Source organism: Myripristis murdjan, chromosome 3 (assembly GCF_902150065.1).
Source record: "Myripristis murdjan chromosome 3, fMyrMur1.1, whole genome shotgun sequence".
Lineage (NCBI taxonomy): Eukaryota > Metazoa > Chordata > Actinopteri > Holocentriformes > Holocentridae > Myripristis > Myripristis murdjan.
In genome coordinates, this window is record NC_043982.1 from 39,118,363 (window position 1) to 39,142,019 (window position 23,657).

The 23,657-nt window shown below is 42.5% G+C and overlaps 1 protein-coding gene across 1 annotated transcript in view; it reads left to right on the forward strand.

Moving 5' to 3' along the window:
- Positions 1–22,526, forward strand: part of tshz3b (teashirt zinc finger homeobox 3b) — a 49,336-nt gene extending 26,810 nt beyond the window's left edge. Inside the window, exon 3 of the mRNA XM_030048589.1 lies at positions 17,104–22,526. Coding sequence (XP_029904449.1) covers positions 17,104–20,747 — 3,644 coding nt within the window. The 3' untranslated portion in view covers positions 20,748–22,526. The remainder of the gene's footprint in view (positions 1–17,103) is intronic.
- The last annotated feature ends 1,131 nt before the right edge of the window (positions 22,527–23,657 follow it).

Consider the following 23,657-nt stretch of genomic DNA (forward strand, 5'->3'; position numbering starts at 1 on the left):
CAAACAAAAAATCCATTCATGCCTTGAAATGGCATAATACTGTGCCCTCATTAATATGTGTGGGCACATGAATATGCAAATTGTCCCCTCCCACCTCCCTCCCTCCCGGCTTGTAACTTGCATCATATTTGATATACCGTCCATATCAACAGATATTTTTTTCAGCACATCTCTCAGTTACACCAGTAGGGGAGACTGGGGTAAGTTGAGCCAAAGGGTAAGTTGAGCCACCCCCTGTTGCTAGGAAATGGTAAAAAACATTGATCATTTGACAAAATACTTAAGAGGAAGGCATCATTTCATGGAGTCTGTGAAGGTAAGAACCACATGCGTAAAGTGGTTAGACATTTATTTCCAAAAAAAACATTTTTTACTCTTGAAAGTGAATTCAGTCTATCATCAGTTTCATGAGAATTGTGTTAAGGCCAAAACAGATCATTTTAAATTTGTTTTATACATCAGTTGTGGTATCTATGAGCTACAACATGAGGTCATAAACTTAGCATAAAAGTGCACCGTTTTAGCTGTGGGGACTAAAAAAGTCAAAATGGTACCTCTGGGGTAAGTTGAGCCACTTGGCCAGGGGTAAGTTGAGCCGCCCCAGGAACAGCTTGAGAAGAAGTGTAAAGGCAGAAATGTCGGAGAGTGGGCTCAACTGGGGAGAGCTTGAGCAAAAAGCCATGAACAGAGTGAAATGGAGGATATTTGTCAGTGGCCTCTGCACCCAAGAGGAGCAAAGGGCTTAAGTCAAGTAAGTCAAGTTGAGCCGGAGCCCCATACACTTAATAAGTGTATTTTGGCTGTAGCCTAAATGTCTTAAGTATTAAATAAATATGAAATATTGAATGATATGTATGAATAAATGAATAAATAAATAAATAAATATTAATTACTTATTAAGTGTATGGGGTAAGTGTATTTTGGTTCAATGTTCAAATGTGTTACGTTCATATGTTCATAACTGACCTTACTGTCAGCAAGGAAACCAAGAAACTAGTGTTGTAGTGTTTTCTTTCCAAAAACACAGCTGTTAATGTTCTCTTCCCAAGCGCACTTTAAGGCATGTTAAAACAGCTGTTTATTGTACCTGTTGAATTGTGTTTAATACATAAAAATGCACATGAATGTGAAGAAGTGACTGTTATTTAGGGAGGGAGAAGGTGAGGGAGGGGTGGGATGGAGGTGGGGAGGAAGGTAGGGGGTAAGTAGGGATACGGCTCAACTTACCCCGCTCCTATGCTCAACTTACCCCATACACGGGGTAAGTTGTGCCACGAGACCACTTTTTTTGGTCATGCTATATTATAGAAACAGTTATGTTTACACTCATTCTGTTTGCTTGAAGAGATGCACAACATCCTGAAATATATGCAGATATATTAGTTAGCGACAAAACTATGATTGCCTTGATGTAGTGATCCTAAATATGAAAAATGGCTCATCTTACCCCAGTCTCCCCTACGGGCAGGTGCTTATGATATGATAGAAGTTTATGACGTCCTAAACCTGCTGATTCCGTGTTTTTGCGACTGTCCTCGCTACACTGACGTTTCAAAGCGGAAAAACTCTTATTAACGGCTTATTTCACTCCTGATGTGTCTTGCAGCATGTGACATGTTCACAAGGTGAAACACTAATTTTTCATCGGATGAGCTCTTTAAAACAAATTTTAAAAAATCTGCCAGAGGGAGGAGATGATCCCACTTGGATTTTTTTTTTTTTTTTTTTTTTTTTGTGAGAACAGATATGAATACTTTAAAACAAGGTAAAGTAAGGGCAGATCACCCTCATGTGCAATCAAGAAAATGACACCTGATTGAAGAAGAATAGAAGCAAAATTTTAAACAATTAAAATAAAGTTAGTTAAAAATGAGTGTGAGACAAAATGTTTAAGAAGATGGAGATTTTTGCAGTGAAATGTCAGAAAAAAGAAGACTTTTCAGATACATTTGAGCAAAAACCCTTACCGTATGTGTGTGCGTGTGTTTGAATGTGTGTGTGTGTGTGTGTGTGTGGATTGGTGGTGTCTTAATTGCATTTCCTGTTCACAGCTCATTGCACTGTGCAAAACTGCATGATTTAAGTGAGAACATTTGGACTCAACTGACAAAAAAAAGTAGAAAAATCATGTAATTTGTAAGTGAGAACCACGTAGACTCAACCACCTGGTCTGCATCAGAACGTCGTCACTAAACTCTTTTAAAGGTGCAGTCCCCCTCAACTCACATGGCGAAACATTTTGCCACACAAATAGAGCCTGATCGATACTGGGTTTTTGTTGCCGATGCCAATATCGGAAAAAAATATATATATATATATATCAATATATCGGTCAATATGTACATAGACACACACATAAACACACACACACAAACACACTTTTTTTTTTTTTTTTTTGCAGTGAGCCCTCAAATGTGGTTATCAAACACATTTTTTATTTGACATCAGTGCATGTCAAATAAACCTCACTGGAAATAAATATAAATAACCAAACTTTCTTTTTCTGCATTAAGTTCTGTTTAAAAAAAAAAAAAGAAGAAAAAAAAAAAAAGAAATCATATTGGCGCATATCAGACAGTCTATACGCCGATACAGCATATCAGCGATGAGCCAATATTGATCTATCTGACGGGCTCCACACACATAAACGACGCTGATGCCTACATAGTTCTGGAAATTTCTGGAGTGTCAGTCGCTGAAATATGGGCGTCGATGTGTGTGTGTGTGCGTGCGTGCGTGTGTGTGTGTGTGTGTGTGTGTGATGGAACATGAAAAAAGGCCGCATGTGTGGCCGTGACTCCGAGCCTCATTAAATGGGCCTCAAACACGGCTCGGTGCTGTAAACATGCTAATATTTCTTAATGGCCCCCCTCTCCCACATTGATATGCATGTGAACTCCGTTACCCCCCACCCAGGCACCACCCATTGACACCCCCCACACCCCCACACCCCCCACCCCCAACTCAACAACAACAACCCACACTACCACCACCACCGCCATTACAGGGCCCCTGCTTCCCTGTTTTTCCATTAATATCGAGTGATTGAGCGTAACATTAGCAGATAAAGCGCAGGCTAAGATGACATATATGCCGTGGATGGAGGAATTAAAGCCTAATATAATCACTCGGCCTTGCATAGGGAAAAACCATCGCTCGTCACTACGCCTGACATTTTGATTTCCGACGTTTCTGGCACAGCGAGGGAGGGCGAGGAAGAGAGAGAGAGAGAGAGACAGAGAGAGAGAGAGAGAGGGAGATGGAGACTGATTTCTCTTTTAAGTAGGAGATACTTAAGTGATTGTTCTAACACAAACACACACATACATGCATGCACACACACACACCTCTCTCCTGCATGCACACACACACACACACTCTTCCTGGTACACATACAAACACACCCACACACACTCTTGAAAATAAACATGCATGCACACACCGGCTATTGATCTTATACCTCTCAGGAAGTGAAGGAGCACCCCCCCATTGAAATAGGTGTGTGTCTGTCTGTGTGTGTGTTTATGTGTGTGTGTGTGTGTGTGCGCGTGCATGCATGTGGGCGTTGTTGAGCGTGCACGTGTCTTTAAGCTCTCGGTCCGGCTGGTTATTTTCAGAGCAAGCGGAGAGCACATCAGTTTTTATTAGCTTAATAAATCACCTTTGTTGTCAATCAAGCAGCAGAGAATAATTGGATATGGTTGAAGCCTTGCGTGATGGATTATAAATCATTCAAGATTAAATTAAAAGATAATGCACAAACTTAATGGTTTGTGTTTTGCAGTCTAAATTGCCTCGGAGCAGTGCTGTTTTCCAGCTTTATTGCCAGCCGTTTTTCTTTCCGTTAAAACCGCACACATTTCACACCTTTTATTGCTCGGGCTGCGCTTCGCCACTGCTCTTTTACATCTGTGTTGTTGTTGTTTTGTTTGTTTGTTTGTTTTATACATATTCGTTTTTTGGGATGCTCTTTATTTTTTATTTATTTTTTTTAGCCGAGGAGTTGCGTGTGATCATTGGACGTAGGATGCTGGTTGTCTGTGTGTGTGTGTGTGTGTGTGTGTGTGTTAGAGGTGTACATCCTCACTTCAGTTTGATTCGATGATGATTCAGCCGAGGATTCGATTGCACAACGGAGCTCCACTTCCTCAATTTTTTTTTATATATTTCTGCACATGGACACATTTTCATCAACTAATACCAGCAGTCATTTAACCCTTTTTCGGGCAAGTGACTATTTTTGGTAATTACAGAAATTTTACACATCAGGCCCATCCCCTGTCTCAGTTAGTTCAATAATCATTTGGTCTTCACCCAGCCAATCAGCAAAGATCGCTCTCCATCCCAGATCACATGATTGTGGCATTTGACCACACTGCAAAAACGCAAAATCTTACCAAGATTATTTGTCTTATTTCAAGTCAAAAATGTCTTATTACTAGTCAAAATATCTCATTACACTTAAAATAAGACATGATCACCTCAGAAGTAACTTGTTTCTAGACAACTGTCTCTTGTTTCAAGTGAAAATTCACTTGAAACAAGTGAAAATTTGCTTGTTTCATTGGCAAAATTTGCCAGTTGGAAAAAGTGAAAATTCACTTGAAATAAGTGAAAATTAGCTAGAAACAAGAAACAAATTTTGCCAATGAAACAAGCAAATTTTCACTTGAAATAAGAGACAGTTGTCTAAAAACAAGTTACTTCAGAGCTGATCATGTCTTATTTAAAGTGTAATGAGACATTTTGACTAGGAATAAGACATTTTTGACTTGAAATAAGACATTTTTGACTTGAAATAAGACAAATAATCTTAGTAAGATTTTGAGTTTTTGCAGTGTAGGGTTGTTTTTTTTTTTTTTTTTTTGAATTTCAAAGTATTTCAATGAGTGCCCTATAAAGGCTTAATGCTGAGCTATTTATTTAGAAAGTGCTCTCGATAATCTGACAGTCTGTAATGTAAAAAAATGCATCTTTTGACCAGTGACAGCCCCTCAGTACATAAACATCACAGATCAGGTGTGTGAGTATGTTACGTCTGCATCGCGATGCATCTCAGAATCGAGACACTTCCACATCTCTAGTGTGTGTGTGTGTGTGTGTGTGTGCATATGTGCGTTGTTGTTGTTGTCTCACACAGATTTAAATGCATTTTCCTGTGCATGACTATTTCTTTCAATCTGCTCTGCGCTTGATTTTATCTCAGGCCTACATCAGCGACGCCCATATTAAGAAAAAACAACCAAGAAAGGAATTATGGGAGAAAAATAAGGAGACAGAGAGACAGGACGAGAGAGAGAGAGACAGAGAGAGAGAGAGAGAGAGAGCTATATCTTGTATATTATTCCTCGGCCGGTGAATTTAACTGTGTCCGTTTGCGTTGTAACAGAGCGGGCGTTATCATAATCGCCTCCTGCCTACTTGACAGGACCTTAAAGTGATCCTGTCATTTTATTTACACCCAGACCACTGTGTGATTCACTCCAAAACACACACTGAACCACAAACACACACACACACACACACATTCCCCCTTGCTAACTTCCCCAGCGAGCCCAGTTGAGTAGGTCGGATGACATCTTTTGATCAGAGCTGTCCAAAGAGATCAGAGCAGACTGGCAGGTAATAGATACCCAGCAAGTAACCAGACTGTGCTGCGAGGAGTGTGTGTTTGTGCATGTGTGTGTGTGTGTTTCTGAGGTTGTACATATGTGTTTGTGTGTGGGGGGAATGGAGAAGATAGCCATGTCTAGTCTCTATTGTAGCAAAGCTCACTCCCAGTGCAGAAACACTGACATAGCAGGATAATTATTGCTGGCATATAGCTGTAGTCTTTGTATTGTGTGTGTATGTGTGTGTGTGTGTGTGTGTGTGTGTGTGTGTGTGTGTGTGTGTGTGTGTGTGTGTGTGTAAATGATGTTTTTAAGCAGAGGTTGCTCACTGTATTGTGCTCTGTTGTATGTCTTGTGCTATTGTGCTATTTGTGTGAATCGATCAGTGTGTGCCAATGTATTCATGCATGTGTGTGTGTGTGTGTGTGTGTGTGTGTTTGCAACCCCAGGGATGTTTGCAAGCCAGAGCTGCTCTCTCCCATTAGCCATCAGCTCTCTATAATGGGAGACCGACACAAACCTGCGAGAGAAAGACAAACAAAGCGAGAAAAGGGGGGAGAGAAAGAAAAATAACAGAGAGGACAAAGGACTGAAGGAGTTATAGAAAGGGAAAGCTTATGTGGGATGTGAAGTGGAGATGATGATGGGGGCAGAAGAAGACGGAGCTAGAGAGAGAGAGAGAGAGAGACAGGAAGGGATGGAGCAGAAAATAGCAGGAAGGCAAAGTGAGAGCACAGGACGAGTGGGAGGTGAGGATGGACGGAGTTCAGAGAGGAGAAACAAATGGGAGATGGTGGAAATGATGAATCTCGCTCAGCCCTGCTTGGCTAACTCTGCACACCCCGCTGCTTTCCTCTCTGCACACACACACACACACACACACACACACACATAAACACACACACACACTTCCCCCCGGGATGAGCCTTCATGACCCTGAGTCGCCCCGTGGGCTTTGAGAACGTGACTGCTCCGAGTGCGAGCCATCTGAATAACAAAGGACGGGCAGAGGATCATTTACTGACGATAACGGCCACACACACACACATCATATTTGTGTGGTGTGTGTGCATGGTGTTTTTTGGCCCGGTGTGTTTGTGAATGTGCGTGTTTCTGCAGCATTTAAAGCTTTTTTTTTTTGAGAAACAGGCCTGTTGATCATTTAACGTATTAAATCATGAGAACACGGACACCAGCGTCGTCCAGGTGTCCCCTGAAGATCGCTGCTCACTCATAAGCATACACACCACAGTGAGGCAGAGACGCTTTGACTGGAAAATGAGCGGCGGCACTCGGGTGGAGGATCACATCCAACCAGCCCTGTCCTCTAAAAATTATGTTCTCACACAACTAAACTGCATTCTCAATGATGTTTCAAAGGAAACATCGCAGATTGCATTTGTTTGGGGCAAAATGTTTGTTATCAGTCTAACGTCCATGTATGAAGGTAAGCGGGGTGGCGGATAGGTCAGTCAAAATAAATTTCACTCAGACCTGAGTTTGAGTCCCGCGTCAAGTGGCAGTGGTGTTTATTTTTAGCTAATGCTACATCACCTTAACCAAGTCGGTTTGGGGCTTAAACCTAATCTTTCCCTAACCTTAACCAAGTCTTTTTTTTATGTCTAAATCTAACCCTTTCCCTACACTGCAAAAAGTCAAAATCTCACCAAGATTATTTGTCTTATTTCAAGTAAAAATGTCTTATTTCTAGTCAAAATATCTCATTACTTAAAATAAGACATGATCACCTCAAAAAAATAAGACATGATCACCTCAGAAGTAACTTGTCTTTAGACAATTTTCACTTGTTTCAAGTGAAAATTTGCTTGAAACAAGAAACAAATTTTGCCAATGGAAAAAGCAAATTTTTACTTGTGACACAAGTAACAAGTAACAAGTAAATTTTCACTTGAAACAAGTGAAAATTGTCTAAGTTATTTCTGAGGTGATCATGTCTTATTTTAAGTGTAATGAGATATTTTGACTAGAAATAAGACATTTTTACTTGAAATAAGACAAATAATCTTGGTAAGATTTGGACTTTTTGCAGTGTAACCATAACCATGTCTTTTTTTATGTCTAAATCTAACCCTTTCCTTAACCATAACCAAGTCGTTTTGGTGCTTAAACCTAACCTTTTCCTAACCTTAACCAAGTGTTTTTTTATGTGTAAATCTAACCCTTTCCCTTAACCTTAACCAAGTCAATTTTGATGCCTAAAAATAACCTCATCCTAGCCTTAACCCACACCTAACTACGTGACACTGACATGCTGTAAAAGCCAGAGAGCCCTGTGCATCTCACTGGAGAATGCGGTTTAGTTGTGTTGATTATAAACATATTAGTGATATTCAGAAACAAAAATAATCCAAGACGTAGTACATTTCCACCTAAACGTAACAGAGAATGCAGTTTAGTTGAATCAGGGCGTAATTTTTAGGGAACTCTGTTAATCCAACACCAGTCGACCTTTATCTCTTAAAATGAGGACTTGTCTTTATCTAACACTCCGGTGTGTGTGTTGCTGTGTGATTTTACAGTCATGCCAGGCAAATAGTCAAACCGCAGAGAAAGCTTTAAAAACACACAGAGTCCATTTTCACCTGCATCGATCCTACCTGTCCAATCAGTCGTAAATATCAAAGTCATGTGGCGATGCAAAATCAAAAGTGTGATGGGCTGCGCTGCCATCTTAAGGGTTTCAGATTCTGCCGCTGTAAACTAACAGAGTACACAGTCTCCTGTTACACTCCCGGTGTCTCTGGTTGGGTGATATTTGGCCACTGGCTTTATCTCAAATGTGGAAAAAAAAAGAGAACATGTAGCAGCACTGAAGCTAAAAAAAATAAATAAATAAAAATAAAAATCTTAAATGATATCCAGCCAAGTCTAGCAGTTTTGTGTGGGAGGCAAAATTTACACCAAATATGATACAAAAATAACGCACTGTTTGAACTACCAGGGACTGTTTTCCCAATTTACACAGTAAGTTAAGTGGTGGGCGATGGGAGACAGTGTGGAACCGAAAACAACTTTTATTCACTAAAAGGCCACACTTGTTACTTTGAATAAAGCCGGCTGCCTGCTTTCACGCAACGCAACTTAGTCCTCACTCACGGAGCATATTATTACCCAGCATGCTGTGGGCTATGCTAACACCTATTCATGCAGCCTGCTATCACTGAACAGTGTGTTTGTTAGATTATTACCAGGACAGACTCCCTAAAATACAGGATATTATCCTAATGTCACACTTTACATTGATCCCCTATGTGGCCTATGTATTTGAATGCCATTGCAGTTGAAAATACAAGGATTCTGATCAGTTCTACAAGGCAAACAGGCCAAAAAAAAAAAATAAAAAAAAAATTCAGATTTCTATTTAAAACACACTCATGGTACCTGGAAATAGGAGCTTCCTATAATGCAATATGATATAATATGACATGATATAACTATTTTGTCAGATTTCTCTTGAATTCATATTACATCACAGCAGATTTGTTTATAAAAAAAAAAAAAAAAGAAAAGAAAAGAAAAGAAAAAATGTGGGGTCAATTCAGGCTTATTCTTCATACATAGCTTTTCTTCTTATGATGCTGCTTTTCAGGAAGCATGCTGTTAGCTACTTGCACCAACCTCTCTCTCTCCCTCTCTCCCTCTCTCTCTCTCCCTCTCTCTCTCTTTTCTTTTTGGCGTTTTCCTTTAGTTTCCCATCCGTCTTGCTCCAGACTTAAACATCTCTGGTATTAATCTCTGGCTTTTATACCATTTTACTTTACAGCTTCCCAGCTCATGCATATTTAACCAAGTGGCTTTAAAGTCAGAACAGCTCTTCGGAGTGTGTGTGAGTGAGAGAGGTCACATAGAGGCTCCCTGCTACTGACGACAAAGGTGTGTGTGTGTGTGTGTGTGTGTGTGTGTGTAAAGTGTTTACCTCTCCCTGGAGTGTTTATGATGCCAAGAGTCAGGCATAGTGCGAGAAAACTGATTCTTTAATAATTACCCAACAGACAGTTTTTATACATTCATGATATTTTTTTTTTCTTTTTTTTTTCATGGTAACCAAATATAACGTTTGAGCTCGGTCTCCATCCTTCAGGTTTGCTTCCTCCTGCAGACATAAACAGACAGATTTGAACTGGTGAATTGCTGCACACAGTGGATAAAAATCTGACATCTCCTGTGCTAAATAAATACAATACTGTGCACACACACACACACACATGCGCACACACACACACATACACACACACACATCCCGGTGAGACTGCCGGTAGCTCCTTAGCCCAGGAATACACCCTTGTATTGGCACGGCAACAGCAGCATGTAAATACAATGTCAGCAGCTCTCCAGCTGAGTGGCATGAGGAGACGATTAGCCAGGCTCACACTGCTCGCACACACACACACACACACACACACACACACTTACACACACACAAACACATTTATAGACATACACAGGCGCACAATAACAGCATCTGTGTTTCTGCATAATCTTAGTATTTCAATGTGTTGCGACGCCGCTGCAGCCGCAGACAGACACACTAACTGTTGCCACTCCTAACCTAATCTCCCCTCACTCACGCTGCCTCTGTCTCCACAACCCCACCGCCACAATGTATATGCTAATATTATCTCGGCTTTTACTAGTTTTTGAAATACATTTTGCATATTTCACACTATCAGACCATTCATTATCACTTATCAGCATGCTGCTGGTTCCTCCTGCATGTGCACTTGCACGCGGAGGCCTGACGCATAACTAAAGTAATGCTACAAAAAAAAAAAAAATGTTAGAGGGCTTCTAACAATGTCATAGCAAAACTATAGGTGCCTAAAGATTATTATAGGAAATATTATTGGTATGAACCCGTGGGTGGTAAAAATATAACCTCACTGTTGACTCCCTTTTGATTAGTAAGTTCCAATATATACAGTATTGTAAGATCTCATACAAATGTTATAGGAATGTTACTTTGTACATTTGATTGATGTATACTGTCTTTCATGTTTTTATGGTGACACCAAAGGCAAATTATCCCACTGTGGATTTTTTTTTTTTTTTTTTTTAATATTGTAGTGATCACAGGAAGTAAACAAGCAAACAAACAAACAAATACAAAACGATAGGGTTAGTATAATCACTGTTGAGCTACATAGTGATACTATATGAGTTAAAAAAATTATTAATAGTATTACTAGAAACTCATTATTTAGTGTCAGAGACAGACAGATTGTCTCTATAGGAATATTATTGAATACTGTCGTTTTTATCTCAGGATATTCAGTGTAATGTTTTGATTTTGTCCAATATGGCTGAACCAAGTCAAGTTATTGGAGTTATTACCGCTATACAGCATCCTGAGGTTGTTGCTAGTATTCAGTAGATTGTACTTATTGCTATCAGTCCTCACTTACCTGTAGCATACATATTTTTTCTGGAGAAATAGCTCTTAACATGGTGTTATTTTGGGCATTTTCCATGACAGGATTATGGGTGCACCAGTCTGTCTGCATTATTGCCTTAACTGCAAAAAGCCATTTCACTCATGCTTCATAATGTTTAACCAAGTAGTGTGTTTCAAATATACAAGATCAGGCAGAAAAAGTGTCGTGGACAATATATCTCTATAAGCACAGTATATCCCAAAAATACAGGCACATCTCAAATTTGTGTCATATATATGTATAACTGTATACAACGACCATTTTAAAACACATTGGCAAATATCCTTGTTGAAAAAGGACTAATTAATTATTGTGATAATAAGTAATTGTATAATAAATCTTAGAGGTTAGAATACAAATACCACAACAAACTCTATACAGTACAGTATGCTATAGTATTATGGTGATGCCATTAAAGACTATTTATCTACATGTAGATAGATAGATAGATAGATAGATAGATAGATAGATAGATAGATAACAATTAGCCCACTATTGAGTAGACACAGTGCAAGTCCTTACGGGATTATTAAAAATGTTATAATTTTGCTGCAGGAAATAGAATAATACTACAGGAAAAATGTTTTTGTGATGTAATATGCCATATAAAAAATGTCAATAACTCACTACTGAGTATCACAGGCAAACTATAAACTCCTAAAGAAACGTTATAGTGATAGTACAGGAGGTAAAAACTACCATGAAGTGCGATAACTTTTTTTACGATCACCGTAAAATCACTCCAGACACGTTGCAGCTCTGTATGGGCACTTTTTCACGAGCAGGATCGGTGAGATGTGGTTTCCAGCAGCATGTGTTTCCAGCGCCGAGGCTGTTAGCCCGTCATATTCAGACGATACTGTAAATATGGTGGAAGTCTGGTTAGTCATGTAGCGGCTGGAGGAACAGCTCCATTCGTCAGGCGTCCGGGTCGATCAAACACCTCCCGGGATCGATGGCACGCCTCGACAATCCCCCGGCACTCACTGCAGACAGCCATGCCCCTTTAACCACCCTCCCCACACACACACCCACACACACACACACGCACAAACCATCCAACCAATTTGTCTGTGCATGTCAAATCACAATAATTAAGCATTATCGATCTCAGATTCAATTAACTTCATTAACGCGGGTTGCACTGGTGATTGGGGAGGGATGGAGATGAGGGAGAGAGGTGAGGGAGGAGATTATAGGATCTCATCAACTTGGGGAATGAGGAGGGAGTGATGGACACACACACACACACACGCACACACACACACACACACAGCTATGTATGACGGGATTCAGAAGACAGCTGCTTTCATCTTCTGTCTGACTTCAACTATGTCTCATAACAATATTGCTTTATCCATGAGCTGATGAGAACAATGCTCTCTCTGCCCCTGCCTCTCTCTCTTTCTCTCTCACACACACACACACACGCACACACACACATACAGTCAAACTCCACGGCCTAAGCAGATGTGTAAACAGACAGTGTTGACGTGCCTGTGTGTCTGATAGGGCTGTTAAGTGATTATATAAGCATGATAAACTGTTTCCTAACATCATAACATCTGCGGAGTGCATAAGCATTTCCCCACTTTATGGACAGAGGAATTTCGAGACTGGTTCATAGTCACAGTTTCATAATCCTGATAACATTTTTTTTTTTTTTTTTTTTTTTTTTTTTTGTGATTGCCAGTAATTCATGCGTTTGTGGAAACCTCCATCTAATATTTTAATGTTCTATGAAAATGTCTCTTTCCATGATCTGGTTAAAAATATCAGTGTTTCATGGCAGTAAACTGTATTTGTATCCAGCCATCGAAAATAATCTCACAGCTCTCATGTTGTGAGGAATTTTTTTTTTTTTTTTACCCTCCAAATATTGTGACTGTGTCTTTTTTTGTTGGTTCAGTGTGTGCTTTCTTTGAAAGGAAACTATTTTCCAACATTCGAGTGTTTGCTAAGATTTACTGAATTGGGTTCTGGGATGAGAATTCCCTGTTTTAATGGCAGCCGTTTGTGTTTGTGCTCAGACTTCAAAAAAATAATCTGCGAGCATTCCGAGCTCTCCCCAAAAAACAACTGTGGCGTCCCTCTGCTCGCCTCCGTTTTCAAAATCAGCATTCTCACTCGGCCTGCTCTCCTGAAAATGAGATCAAGCCACCTCTTCTACCCTGCTGACAGTTCATCTCTCTCTCTCTCTGTCTCTCTCTCTCTCTCTCTCTCTCTCTCTCTACTAATTAAAAGAGCACCTGCATGCCTGGTGTGCTTGGCCCAGGCTGCTTCCACTCCAGCGGTGTGTGTATGCAAGCATGCATGTGTGTGTGTGTGTGTGTGTGTGTGTGTGTGTGTGTGTGTGAGAGAGAGAGAGAGTGTGAGTGCGAGTGTGTGCCAATGTGTTTCTCCATATTTATCTCAGTATCCTGGGTCATAGTGTTGTGAACCTAGCAGTCTGGACCCAAGCCAGTGGCCTTGGGGATCATCTGTACGAGTGTGTGTGTGTGTGTGTGTGGCCCCAGTCTTGACTGTCTTCCAAGACCTGCCGCCCTTCTCCTCCTCCTCCTCTCCCCTCAGTCTCCTCTCCTTCCACCACATTTATTCATGTCTCCTTTCTCCTTCTCCTCGCTCCGCGCTAGAAATTTTGTCGGAGTATTGAATATCGAGTGCAAAAGCTACAACAATAAATACAATAAATGAAGAAGACACACACACACACACACACACACTCACACACTCACAGAAACCATGTTCTGCCAAGTGTAGGTAAGAGAGCAAAAGAAGAGAGGAGACTACAGACGCTGGAACCGGCACACTTAAAGTCCCCACAGAAATATTGTTGTAATATTACAGTGAATTTTTATTAAGTTGAAGCTAATACTTACACTGCAGATTTACACTGCAGAACAAGCCACTATTTTCCCAGACCCTGGACTAGAATTTCCTTGGTAATAACCAGCAAGTATTTCAATACGGTGTTGTGCAGCAGGCAGCCGGCGTCAATGTCAACGCACACCTCCAACTTTTCACCGTGTAATATTACGGCATTATCAAAAACTTATATTAAAACCGTTTTTTGGAAACTGTTTTTGAACTGCTGTCAGAGAGATATGAAGGTCCTGATTTCACAAATGGATGCAGGTAGAAGACATGGGCTCAACTTTTATTTTGGTGCACTTACTGGTAGATATTTAGTTTTCCTGTCTGTACATTAACCTGTAGCATTTCCAGCTGCATATCAGGATATACACACGACCGCTAATTAGTCCAGAAATCATTTGAGTGCTTCATGTAGGCAGATGCAGTCAACATTTGGTTTAAGACAGTGTGTGCTGTTTTTTTTTTTTTTTTTTTTTTTTTTTTCCCTGCTTCTCTGCGTGAGTCTATACGTATCACACACTTACAGGTACACACACACACACACACACAGACACATGCCACAGATAAAAGCGGCTAATTTGAAGCGGTGTGTGTATGTGGCGTTTTAAAGGAGATTTCACGTTGATGTTTGGCCTTGATGAGAGTGCCGCGCCGCTGTGTTCTGCTGTTTCCTCAGCCAGAGCATTGTTCTCTTAAACAGCTGTCGTTTTGGCTGATTCAGAACAGATGGCATGTACATGTGGGTCTGCTCGGCTGCACGTATGTGCGGGCGGGCGGGTGAGTCTCACACACGGAGAGAGGAAGAGCGAGAGGGAGGAAGGAGAAAGAGAGAGATGGGGGGCGTACTGCAAGAGGAGTCGGGGTAGAGTGCTTTTTTTTTTTTTTTTTTTTTCCTCAGGATCCATAAAATGTTAAAATATACCAAGCTGAAATGATTCATCAGAGGAGAGCTTTTAGGAAAGTTGTAGTTCAGTAAAATACATGACAAACAATAGGAACACGCAGTCTGCATAAGGATCATGTGACATGTGATTTTAAATTGCGTGCATCATCAGTTAATGTGAGATAACATGTCTGAAATGTTTGAAATGGATCCCTTTAGCTTGTTAGATTGAACGCTGAAGCAGACTGCATGTTCGGCAGAGAAGCTCTAGAGATTGCCTGAAGGCAAAGAGTTGTTCGACTGCAGCGGTACAGTACAACTGGTGTGTGTGTGCGCGTGTGTGTGTGTGTGTGTGTGTGTGTGTGTGTGTGTGTGTGCGTGCGCCTGTTTCTGTATGTGTGTGTGTGAGATGTGTGATGGGCTCTGGGATATCTGTGTCTCTGTGCATCTGTTTATCCCACGGCGGTGTCGTATCATCGCCGATGGCAACCAGCGGCCTGACAATGACAGAGACTCCTCTCTGTGTCGCTGCTGATGCAGTGCTAGTGTGCACAAACACACACACACACACACACACACTCACACATACACACACACCTCCACACATAAGTTGCAGTGTTCAGTGAGAGATAGGAGTCTGCAGCAGCTGAAGTGTGTTGTATGATATGTCTGGCAGGTTGTGTAGGTACTTACTGTACTCACACTCCAAGATTTTCACCAAGCTGTGGATGTGATTTGGAGTTCAGTTTTCAAACTCTTCACCCTGTTTTTGTCACCCTGATATTTTTACCCCCCTACAAGGGTTCATATGGAGACCTTGTTGTTATTAGAAAACTGTTTAGAAAAGGGTATTATTGCACGGTATAGCCATCCGTAATGTGCCAGTTATTAAATTCACCCTCGTCATGCTAAGTATTTTTGTTTTCATTTACTACATTATTTAATCAGCGCTGTGTTTATCTTTGACACTGCTGAAGTGTGATTGAATGGGTGCTGCTGTGCCACACCCGTCCCGCTGACGTGCTCACTATGTGTTTACATACCAGGTTTGATGAGTGATGGCCTCTTACAGAAAGGAATGCTAGGCACAAGGCCACAGACGTCCATGCACTCTCTCATCTCCTCTGCCAGTTTAGTTGCTAAAAGGAAAAGATGTGTACGTGCGTGCCTGCGTGCGTGTATGTGTTTGTGTGTGTGTGTGTGTTTTTATCTTTGCCTGTGTGTGCCTCTGTTGTTTATCAGAAAACCCAGCTTTAATCAAAAACTGCAAGCATGCAGCATTTCTTGTCTCGTTGTTCTTTTTTTTCTTTGATAGACTTATTAACAAAAGAAAACATTCACAGATGTACAAAGAGGCAAGACTGCGATTTGTCTTGATACATCTCCCCTCCGTATGATTTCCATCGTATTATTCTTAAACTAGAGAGATCTGAATATAAATTGAAAGCCTCCAGCCCACTCCCTGAAGCTAAACTGTAAATAATAACTCTAAACTTTTTCTAATCTTTGGTAATTGAAGCAAATGGGTTTTGCGGGGAGAGATTTGTCGCCGGGAAACGTACATACATTCATTTTTATTTACGAGGAGGCGAGGGCTGAGCAGTGTAATGAGTGAAAATGCATGCTTAATTTAAATGGCGAGTGTGTCTGTTAGGGAATGCATTAGAGTCTGCAGAAGAAGCGTAAGACATATTAATTGACAGACAGGAACCGCTGTCTCCGAGGTTGATACAAGTAATTTATTACTTCAGAAACGAATGCCACCGCCAGAATGTGCTTCATTAATTTCAAATTTAGTTTTAATTTCAAGCTGTTGCCCCTTGAGAAGAATAAGGTGGCAAGTTCTGTTTGAAGAGACATTTTTCCCCTCTCCCTCCCTCCATTTTTCTCTTTCCATCCTCCATCTCTCTCTAGCTGTCTCTGATTTTCTGCAGTACAGAACAAAGACCTGAGGGTGGAGAGAGGAAGAGAGAGAGGGGCAACTTGATTCCAATTTGAAAACAATGTAAATGCAAAAGGGGAAGTTAAAATGGAATGACTGCAACAGTTTATGATATGAGATACTCTGTAAATGTCTGTGCGTGATTGCTTTGTTACCTCTGGAGGAAGGGTGAATGTCAATGTCTTGTGTTTCTATCGGTTGCCTGCTTTGTGAGGAAGCACGGGAATGCAGAATAGAGGATCTCCATCATTAGATATGCTGTCAGACTGGTTCTAACAAATCTCTCTCTCTCTCTCTCTCTCTCTCTCTCTCTCTGTGTCTCTTGTTCCCTCTGTGCAGCGTACGTCCCAGAGGATGAGAAGGAAGCAGCTCTGTTGGATGAGGACCTGGATGGAGATGACTCAGCCCAGGAAGGAGAGGAACCCACTGCCAAGTTTCTGTGCCGGGACAAGGACTTTCTTCTTAAGGACCGGCCAGGATCCACTGGTTTCCATGACTCCCCAACTGCTGCAGACTTCTCGGGACAGGAACTGGACAGTGAGTCACACCTGAGTGAATCCAGCGACCGGATGTCCGACTTTGACAGCTCCTCAATGAAAAATGAAGATGATGTTCTCCTGTCCAAAGACCCAATGAATCCCCTCTCTCTGGCCTCTTCTGCCATCATGATGGCCGCCGCCACCTCCACAGCCCAAACCAGTGGAGAGGACACCATCTCAGCCACTACAGTGCCAGTGGTTGACAGCCTGGAGAAGATGAAGGCTATTTACACCTCCTTTCTTACTAACTCCTACTGGTCCACACTGAATCTGAACCTGAGCCAGCCCCCTGCAGAAAAGCCCCCTCGCAGCCACAGCAGCAGCAGTAGCAGCAGCAGTAGCAGTAGCTGTGGAAGTGGAGGCTACGATTGGCACCAGACAGCCGTGGCCAAAACCCTTCAGCAGGCCTCACAGAATCACCACAACCGGTTAGGGCTCGTCCACCACCCCACGGTGGCCGTGACCGCAGCATCTACAGAACCCAACCTCTTTAGCACGGTCCAGCTTTACCGGCAGAGCACCAAACTCTACGGCTCCATATTCACTGGTGCCAGCAAGTTCCGATGCAAGGACTGTAGTGCAGCATATGATACTCTTGTGGAGCTCACAGTACACATGAATGAGACAGGCCACTACCGTGATGATAACCATGAGGCAGATGGTGAGGGCACTAAGCGCTGGTCAAAACCCAGAAAGCGTTCCTTGTTAGAGATGGAGGGGAAGGAGGATGCACAGAAAGTTCTTAAGTGCATGTACTGTGGCCATTCCTTTGAGTCCCTCCAGGACCTTAGTGTCCACATGATCAAGACGAAACACTACCAGAAAGTGCCTCTGAAAGAGCCCGTTACACCAGTGGCAGCTAAGATTATCTCCTCTGCCCGAAAGAGAGCCCCCATTGAGCTAGACATCCCTAGCTCACCTGACTCTAACGGGGGCACTACACCTAAACCCACCTCCCTCTCCGACTCTAATGACATACTCCAGAAAGCCTCCAACCCTTACATCACACCTAACAACCGCTACGGACACCAGAACGGTGCCAGCTACGCCTGGCAGTTTGAATCCAGAAAGTCACAGATCCTCAAATGCATGGAGTGTGGCAGCTCCCATGATACACTACAAGAGCTAACTGCTCACATGATGGTGACCGGACACTTTATTAAAGTCACCAACTCAGCCATTAAGAAAGGTAAACCCATAATGGAGTCATCCGCCCCCGCCCCAACCTCCATCTCGTCTGCTGAAGAGAAGGTCCAGTCTGTTCCCCTGGCTGCAACGGCATTCTCCCCTCCACCTGCCCCTGTGCCTCCACCTACCAGCATTTCCCCAGCTACCATGGCTGTGGAGATAAAAAAGGAGGAGAAGGAGGAGGAATGTACGAAGGAGTCTATCACAAACAACAGTAACAACATCAACAAAGACAAGAAAGCAGGGGGTGAGGAAGATGAGGAAAAGTTTGATATTTCTTCAAAATACACCTATTTGACTGAGGAGGATCTGGATGAGAATCCTAAAGGGGGATTTGACATCCTTAAATCCTTGGAGAACACAGTGACCTCAGCAATCAACAAGGCCCAGAATGGGGCTCCCAGCTGGGGTGGATATCCCAGCATTCATGCTGCCTACCAGCTCCCCAACATAATGAAGCTCTCTCTGGGAAACTCTGGGAAAAGCTCCCCCCTCAAATACATGTTCCCTGGAGGGGAGATCCTCTCTCCCACTGGCAAGAATCAGCCGCTTATCTCCCCTCCCAGCCGACAGACCTCCCCTCTGCCCAAGAACAACTTCCATGCTATGGAGGAGCTAGTCAAGAAGGTGACAGAGAAAGTGGCCAAGGTAGAAGAGAAGATGAGAGAGCCCAGTGGAGTTGTAAGGGCGTCTCCTCTGAGGCGTACCACACCCTCTCCCTGCAACAGCGAGGCAGGGGACTCAGCCCAAGGAGACTCCCCCAAAGAAAGGAGAGGAGGAGGCTCCAAAACCCCAGAGAATACGGGTGGAGGGGAAAAAGTAGGTGGAGGAGATGGAAGTGGAACCAATCACAGAGATTCAAATGGTGATGTGACTATAAAAGAGCCTGTGGAAAATGGAGTGGAGTCCACCGCTGTGACTTCCCCGCTGTCTGCTTCTCTGTGTGGCAGCACAGCCATCATCACAGACCACCCTCCTCCAGAGCAGCCATTCGTTAACCCTCTTAGTGCACTGCAGTCAGTGATGAACGTCCACCTGGGGAAGGCTGCTAAGCCCGCCCTGCCCTCCCTTGACCCTATGAGCATGTTGTTCAAGATGAGCAACAGCTTGGCAGAAAAAGCAGCAGTGGCTGCCTCTACCCCACCAGCACAGACCAAAAAGCCCACCAATGACCACTTAGACCGTTACTTCTACCAGCAACATCTGAACAGTAATGACCAGCCCATAGACCTGACCAAGGGCAAAAGTGTGGACAAAAACAGCAGTAGTGGCTCTTTGGGTTCAACAGCTCTCTCCTCCTCCACCTCCACCCCATCCTCAATTTCCCCTTCCTCCACAGTCACCATGGCCAAAACCTCAGCTGCAGTAGCTTCCTTCATGTCCAACTCACCTTTGAGGGAGAATGCCCTGTCAGACATCTCAGACATGTTGAGGAACCTTACAGAGAGCCAGACTGTCTCCAAGTCCTCCACACCTACTAGTATGTCCGAGCGCTCTGATATTGAAGGTGCCACACAGGAGGAAACAGAAGATGTTTCACCAGCCCAGAAACGTAAAGGTCGCCAATCAAACTGGAACCCTCAACACCTCCTTATCCTCCAAGCCCAGTTTGCTTCCAGTCTCAGACAAACAAATGATGGCAAGTACATGATGTCAGACCTGAGCCCGCAGGAGAGGATGCACATCTCCCGTTTCACAGGCCTCTCGATGACCACAATATCACACTGGTTGGCCAATGTCAAATACCAGCTGAGGAGAACCGGCGGCACCAAGTTCTTGAAAAACCTGGACTCAGGTCACCCGGTGTTCTTCTGCAGCGACTGCGCCTCTCAGATTCGCTCACCGTCCACTTACGTCAGTCACTTGGAGTCCCACCTGGGCTTCCGACTGCGAGACCTGGCCAAGCTCTCTGGGGAGCAGCTGCTCAGCCAGATATCGCAGCAACACCATCAGCAACGCCACACCAAAGGACTGTCTGAAAAACTGCTCTCTAACCTTCACCCCTCCAGCCATCCTCTACCCTCCTCTTTACCCTCCCTACCCACCTCCCTGCCATCCTCCTTAACTACCCCTCTACCCCCGGCCGACTCCCCATCACCCTCCTCAGAGGAGGACGGCAGTGGTGCCATGTACCAGTGCAAGCTCTGCAGCCGGACTTTTGCAAGCAAGCATGCGGTCAAGCTTCACCTGAGCAAGACTCATGGGAAGTCTCCCGAGGACCACCTCATGTATGTGTGTGAGCTGGAGAAACAGTAGCACTGGCTGGGGACAATGCTGCACTCTTTCTTAATATCACTCACTATTTCTTGCTCTGTCTCTCTCTTTAGCCTTTCACAGACATTTCTTTTAAAGAAGAGAAAGGACCATGAAAATGACAGAACTGCACAAAGATGCCATACAACTACTGCTTTGAGTTTTGGCACATGGTTTTAATTTTTATTTGTTGTTGTTGCTGTTGTGTTTTTTTTTATGTTTCTGTCTGAGGTAGACTCACTCTGGCCCAAGACACTCAGTTTTCTTGTGTTTAGTGCTCTCCTTTGACAGGAATAGAGTGACTTTCTCAAAATGTGCAGATGGGGATGTTGTCATTGATGAGATACAGTATATGAAGGTTTAAAAAAGAGATTTTAAAATGAAGTGGTGTGTATTTTGAAACTTGTGTAAATGGGATTAAGTTCCTTTATATTTTGGCATCACTGGGGTGTGATAAGCTGCATGCATAAATGAAACAGTTTAGTTAAACATTGTATAACTAAATCTGGTGCACTTTCCATGATTTATAATTTTTTTTCCCTCTCACTTTGTTCCTTCTCTCGCTCGCTCTGTCACTAATCTTTTTTTCGTTTGTTTGCTTTGTTTTGATTCCGTAAAACATTTTTGTGCTGGTGTCAGCATTTTAAAATTTAACCCTCTGAGTACGTCAAAGCACTTCTACACCTAAGATCCAAAACACTATTGACACAAGATTTGAGATTGGAATTTACTGAAGCTATTGTGAGAATTAAATGGACAATGAGTGCATTGTGTCTGCGATGTCCATGTTTCCCAGACATACGTTGAGTCTAATCCCAGACATGAAAGCATTTTGAAAAAGGCGCTTCTCCATTCAAAGGAAGGTTTTAGTCTTGTGCTTAATCTTTGTCTGGAAAATGCTCCCGAGTCTTGACACAAGCATCGTAGCTACAGTATGTGATGCAAAAAAACAACTGAATCTGACGTCTCTTACTTTGTTTGATCAGGGACCTTTATTAATTCAGGTCTGTGTAAAAATGTATATAAAAAAACATATTAACTAATTCCTGTCTAAATTATGCATTGTTTCTATATTTTTAATTTAAGAGGATTATGACTATCTGCTGGTGCACAATATATGAAGACATGAATAAAATTGTTTTGCACAATAGTTTTATAAATGTGTTATTTAATCAAATAATATGAACGTGGGAGGAGGCAAAAAGACGACAACAGGTGAATCTTTTTATTCCCAACTCGTGCTCAAAGGGTTAAAGATTCTTTTTACCAGACACTACTCTACATGTGCCGCTGTATGAACACTAAAAAGATTATAAAGGTTGTACAAAAGATGTTACTTTATCAAGAAATTTCACATGTAATCTGTTATTTATAAGCACTCTTGGTTGTTTCATATCGTTGAATGCCTTTTCGATTGGTCCTTTTTTTTTTTATTTCTTTTTTTTTTTTTCTGTCTAATTACTCTCCCATGATTCCACACTGCAGCTTTATCTTTTCGGGATATGAAAGGTAACCATGGTTACGCTAACCTCTTGAGTGACAAGTTCTGCTACATTTTTGGCAGTTAATTTGCTGAAGTAACTGACAGCTGCCAGTGTAGAGAAATAAAAAAAAAAAAATCCTTATGTGTAAAATATCGGCATGTAAACAGCACAGATACTGTTATGCATTCTGTGCCGTGAGTCTTTTTGTTTCGTTATTTACTTTTCTGTTGTTGTTGTTCTTGACAATGAACACCCATTATATGACTTCATATAACCTTGTTTTCTACTGCAGCATTAAAAAAAGGAACCCGTTTTTTGCAATAACGTGTGTGTGTATGTGTGTGTGTGCATCTTGTGTGTCATGGCTATCAATTATGTGTGTGCTGTGCAGTCCCTAATGAGCGCATTAGACTGGGAGTGTGTCAGCGTCTGTCTGTGACGAGCTGCAGACTAGTTTACAGTGAATGGCAGCAGCAGGGCCATGTGGGAGACAAACACACACAAACACACGCACGCTCGCACACACACACACACAGTCTCACACACACATATTCAGACATACAAACAGACACCCCCATGCAGTAGCCTTTTCTCTTGTCCTGGTGGCTTAAGCTTAAGGCATGCAGCACCATGTATGAGACTGAGCCAGTGGGTTTGGCAAGGAGAGAGGGCCAACCAGCCATCAATTACGACTGCTGTTTCCTTGCGAAATTTGGAAAATCTTGCGACGCAAATGGGTCTGAAAAATCACAGATGGACAAAATCGGCGGGGGGTAGGTCAATCGTAAAATTCGAAACAGACATCGATGTAGCACGGCTTGGCTCTTCGTGCGTTAAGACCGTTTTTCTCTGTTTTTATGTGCAAACCTGAACACTGGTGCATGTTCCCTCTGCACAGTTACAAACCCTCCAGCCAAATTATAACCAGTGTATATCATCACAGCACTGAATACCTAGCTGAGCAGCCTACCTCATCCATCCAGCACCAACAACCAGAGAGCAGCAGAGCCCTTCCCCACCCTGTCTCCTTTCTCCACACTGGATGTGTAGGTAAGATAACGGCATACAGCTTTTTCTGGCCCCCCACCCTCCCATATCCCCTGCTCTATAATTACCTCCGACGTCCATTTTGTGACTACTCTCGGCAAGGTAAGAAACTTGGCAGACATATTTGTGTAGGCTTCATGGGAGATGACAACAATGCTGACAAGACGAGCGGTCCTTTCAAGTGTTTGTTTATTCTTATTTTTTGCCTGTCTGGAGCCGGGATTAAATAGGAATTGTATCAGTATCAATTTGATGATATGTGCTGTGAGGCATTATTGTATAGATAAAGGAGAGGGGAATGAGGAGTTAGGGCTAACAGGAAGAGGAGATTAAATAAAAAACTATATAAGAATCAAATCAATAATATGCACAGGAAAACGAC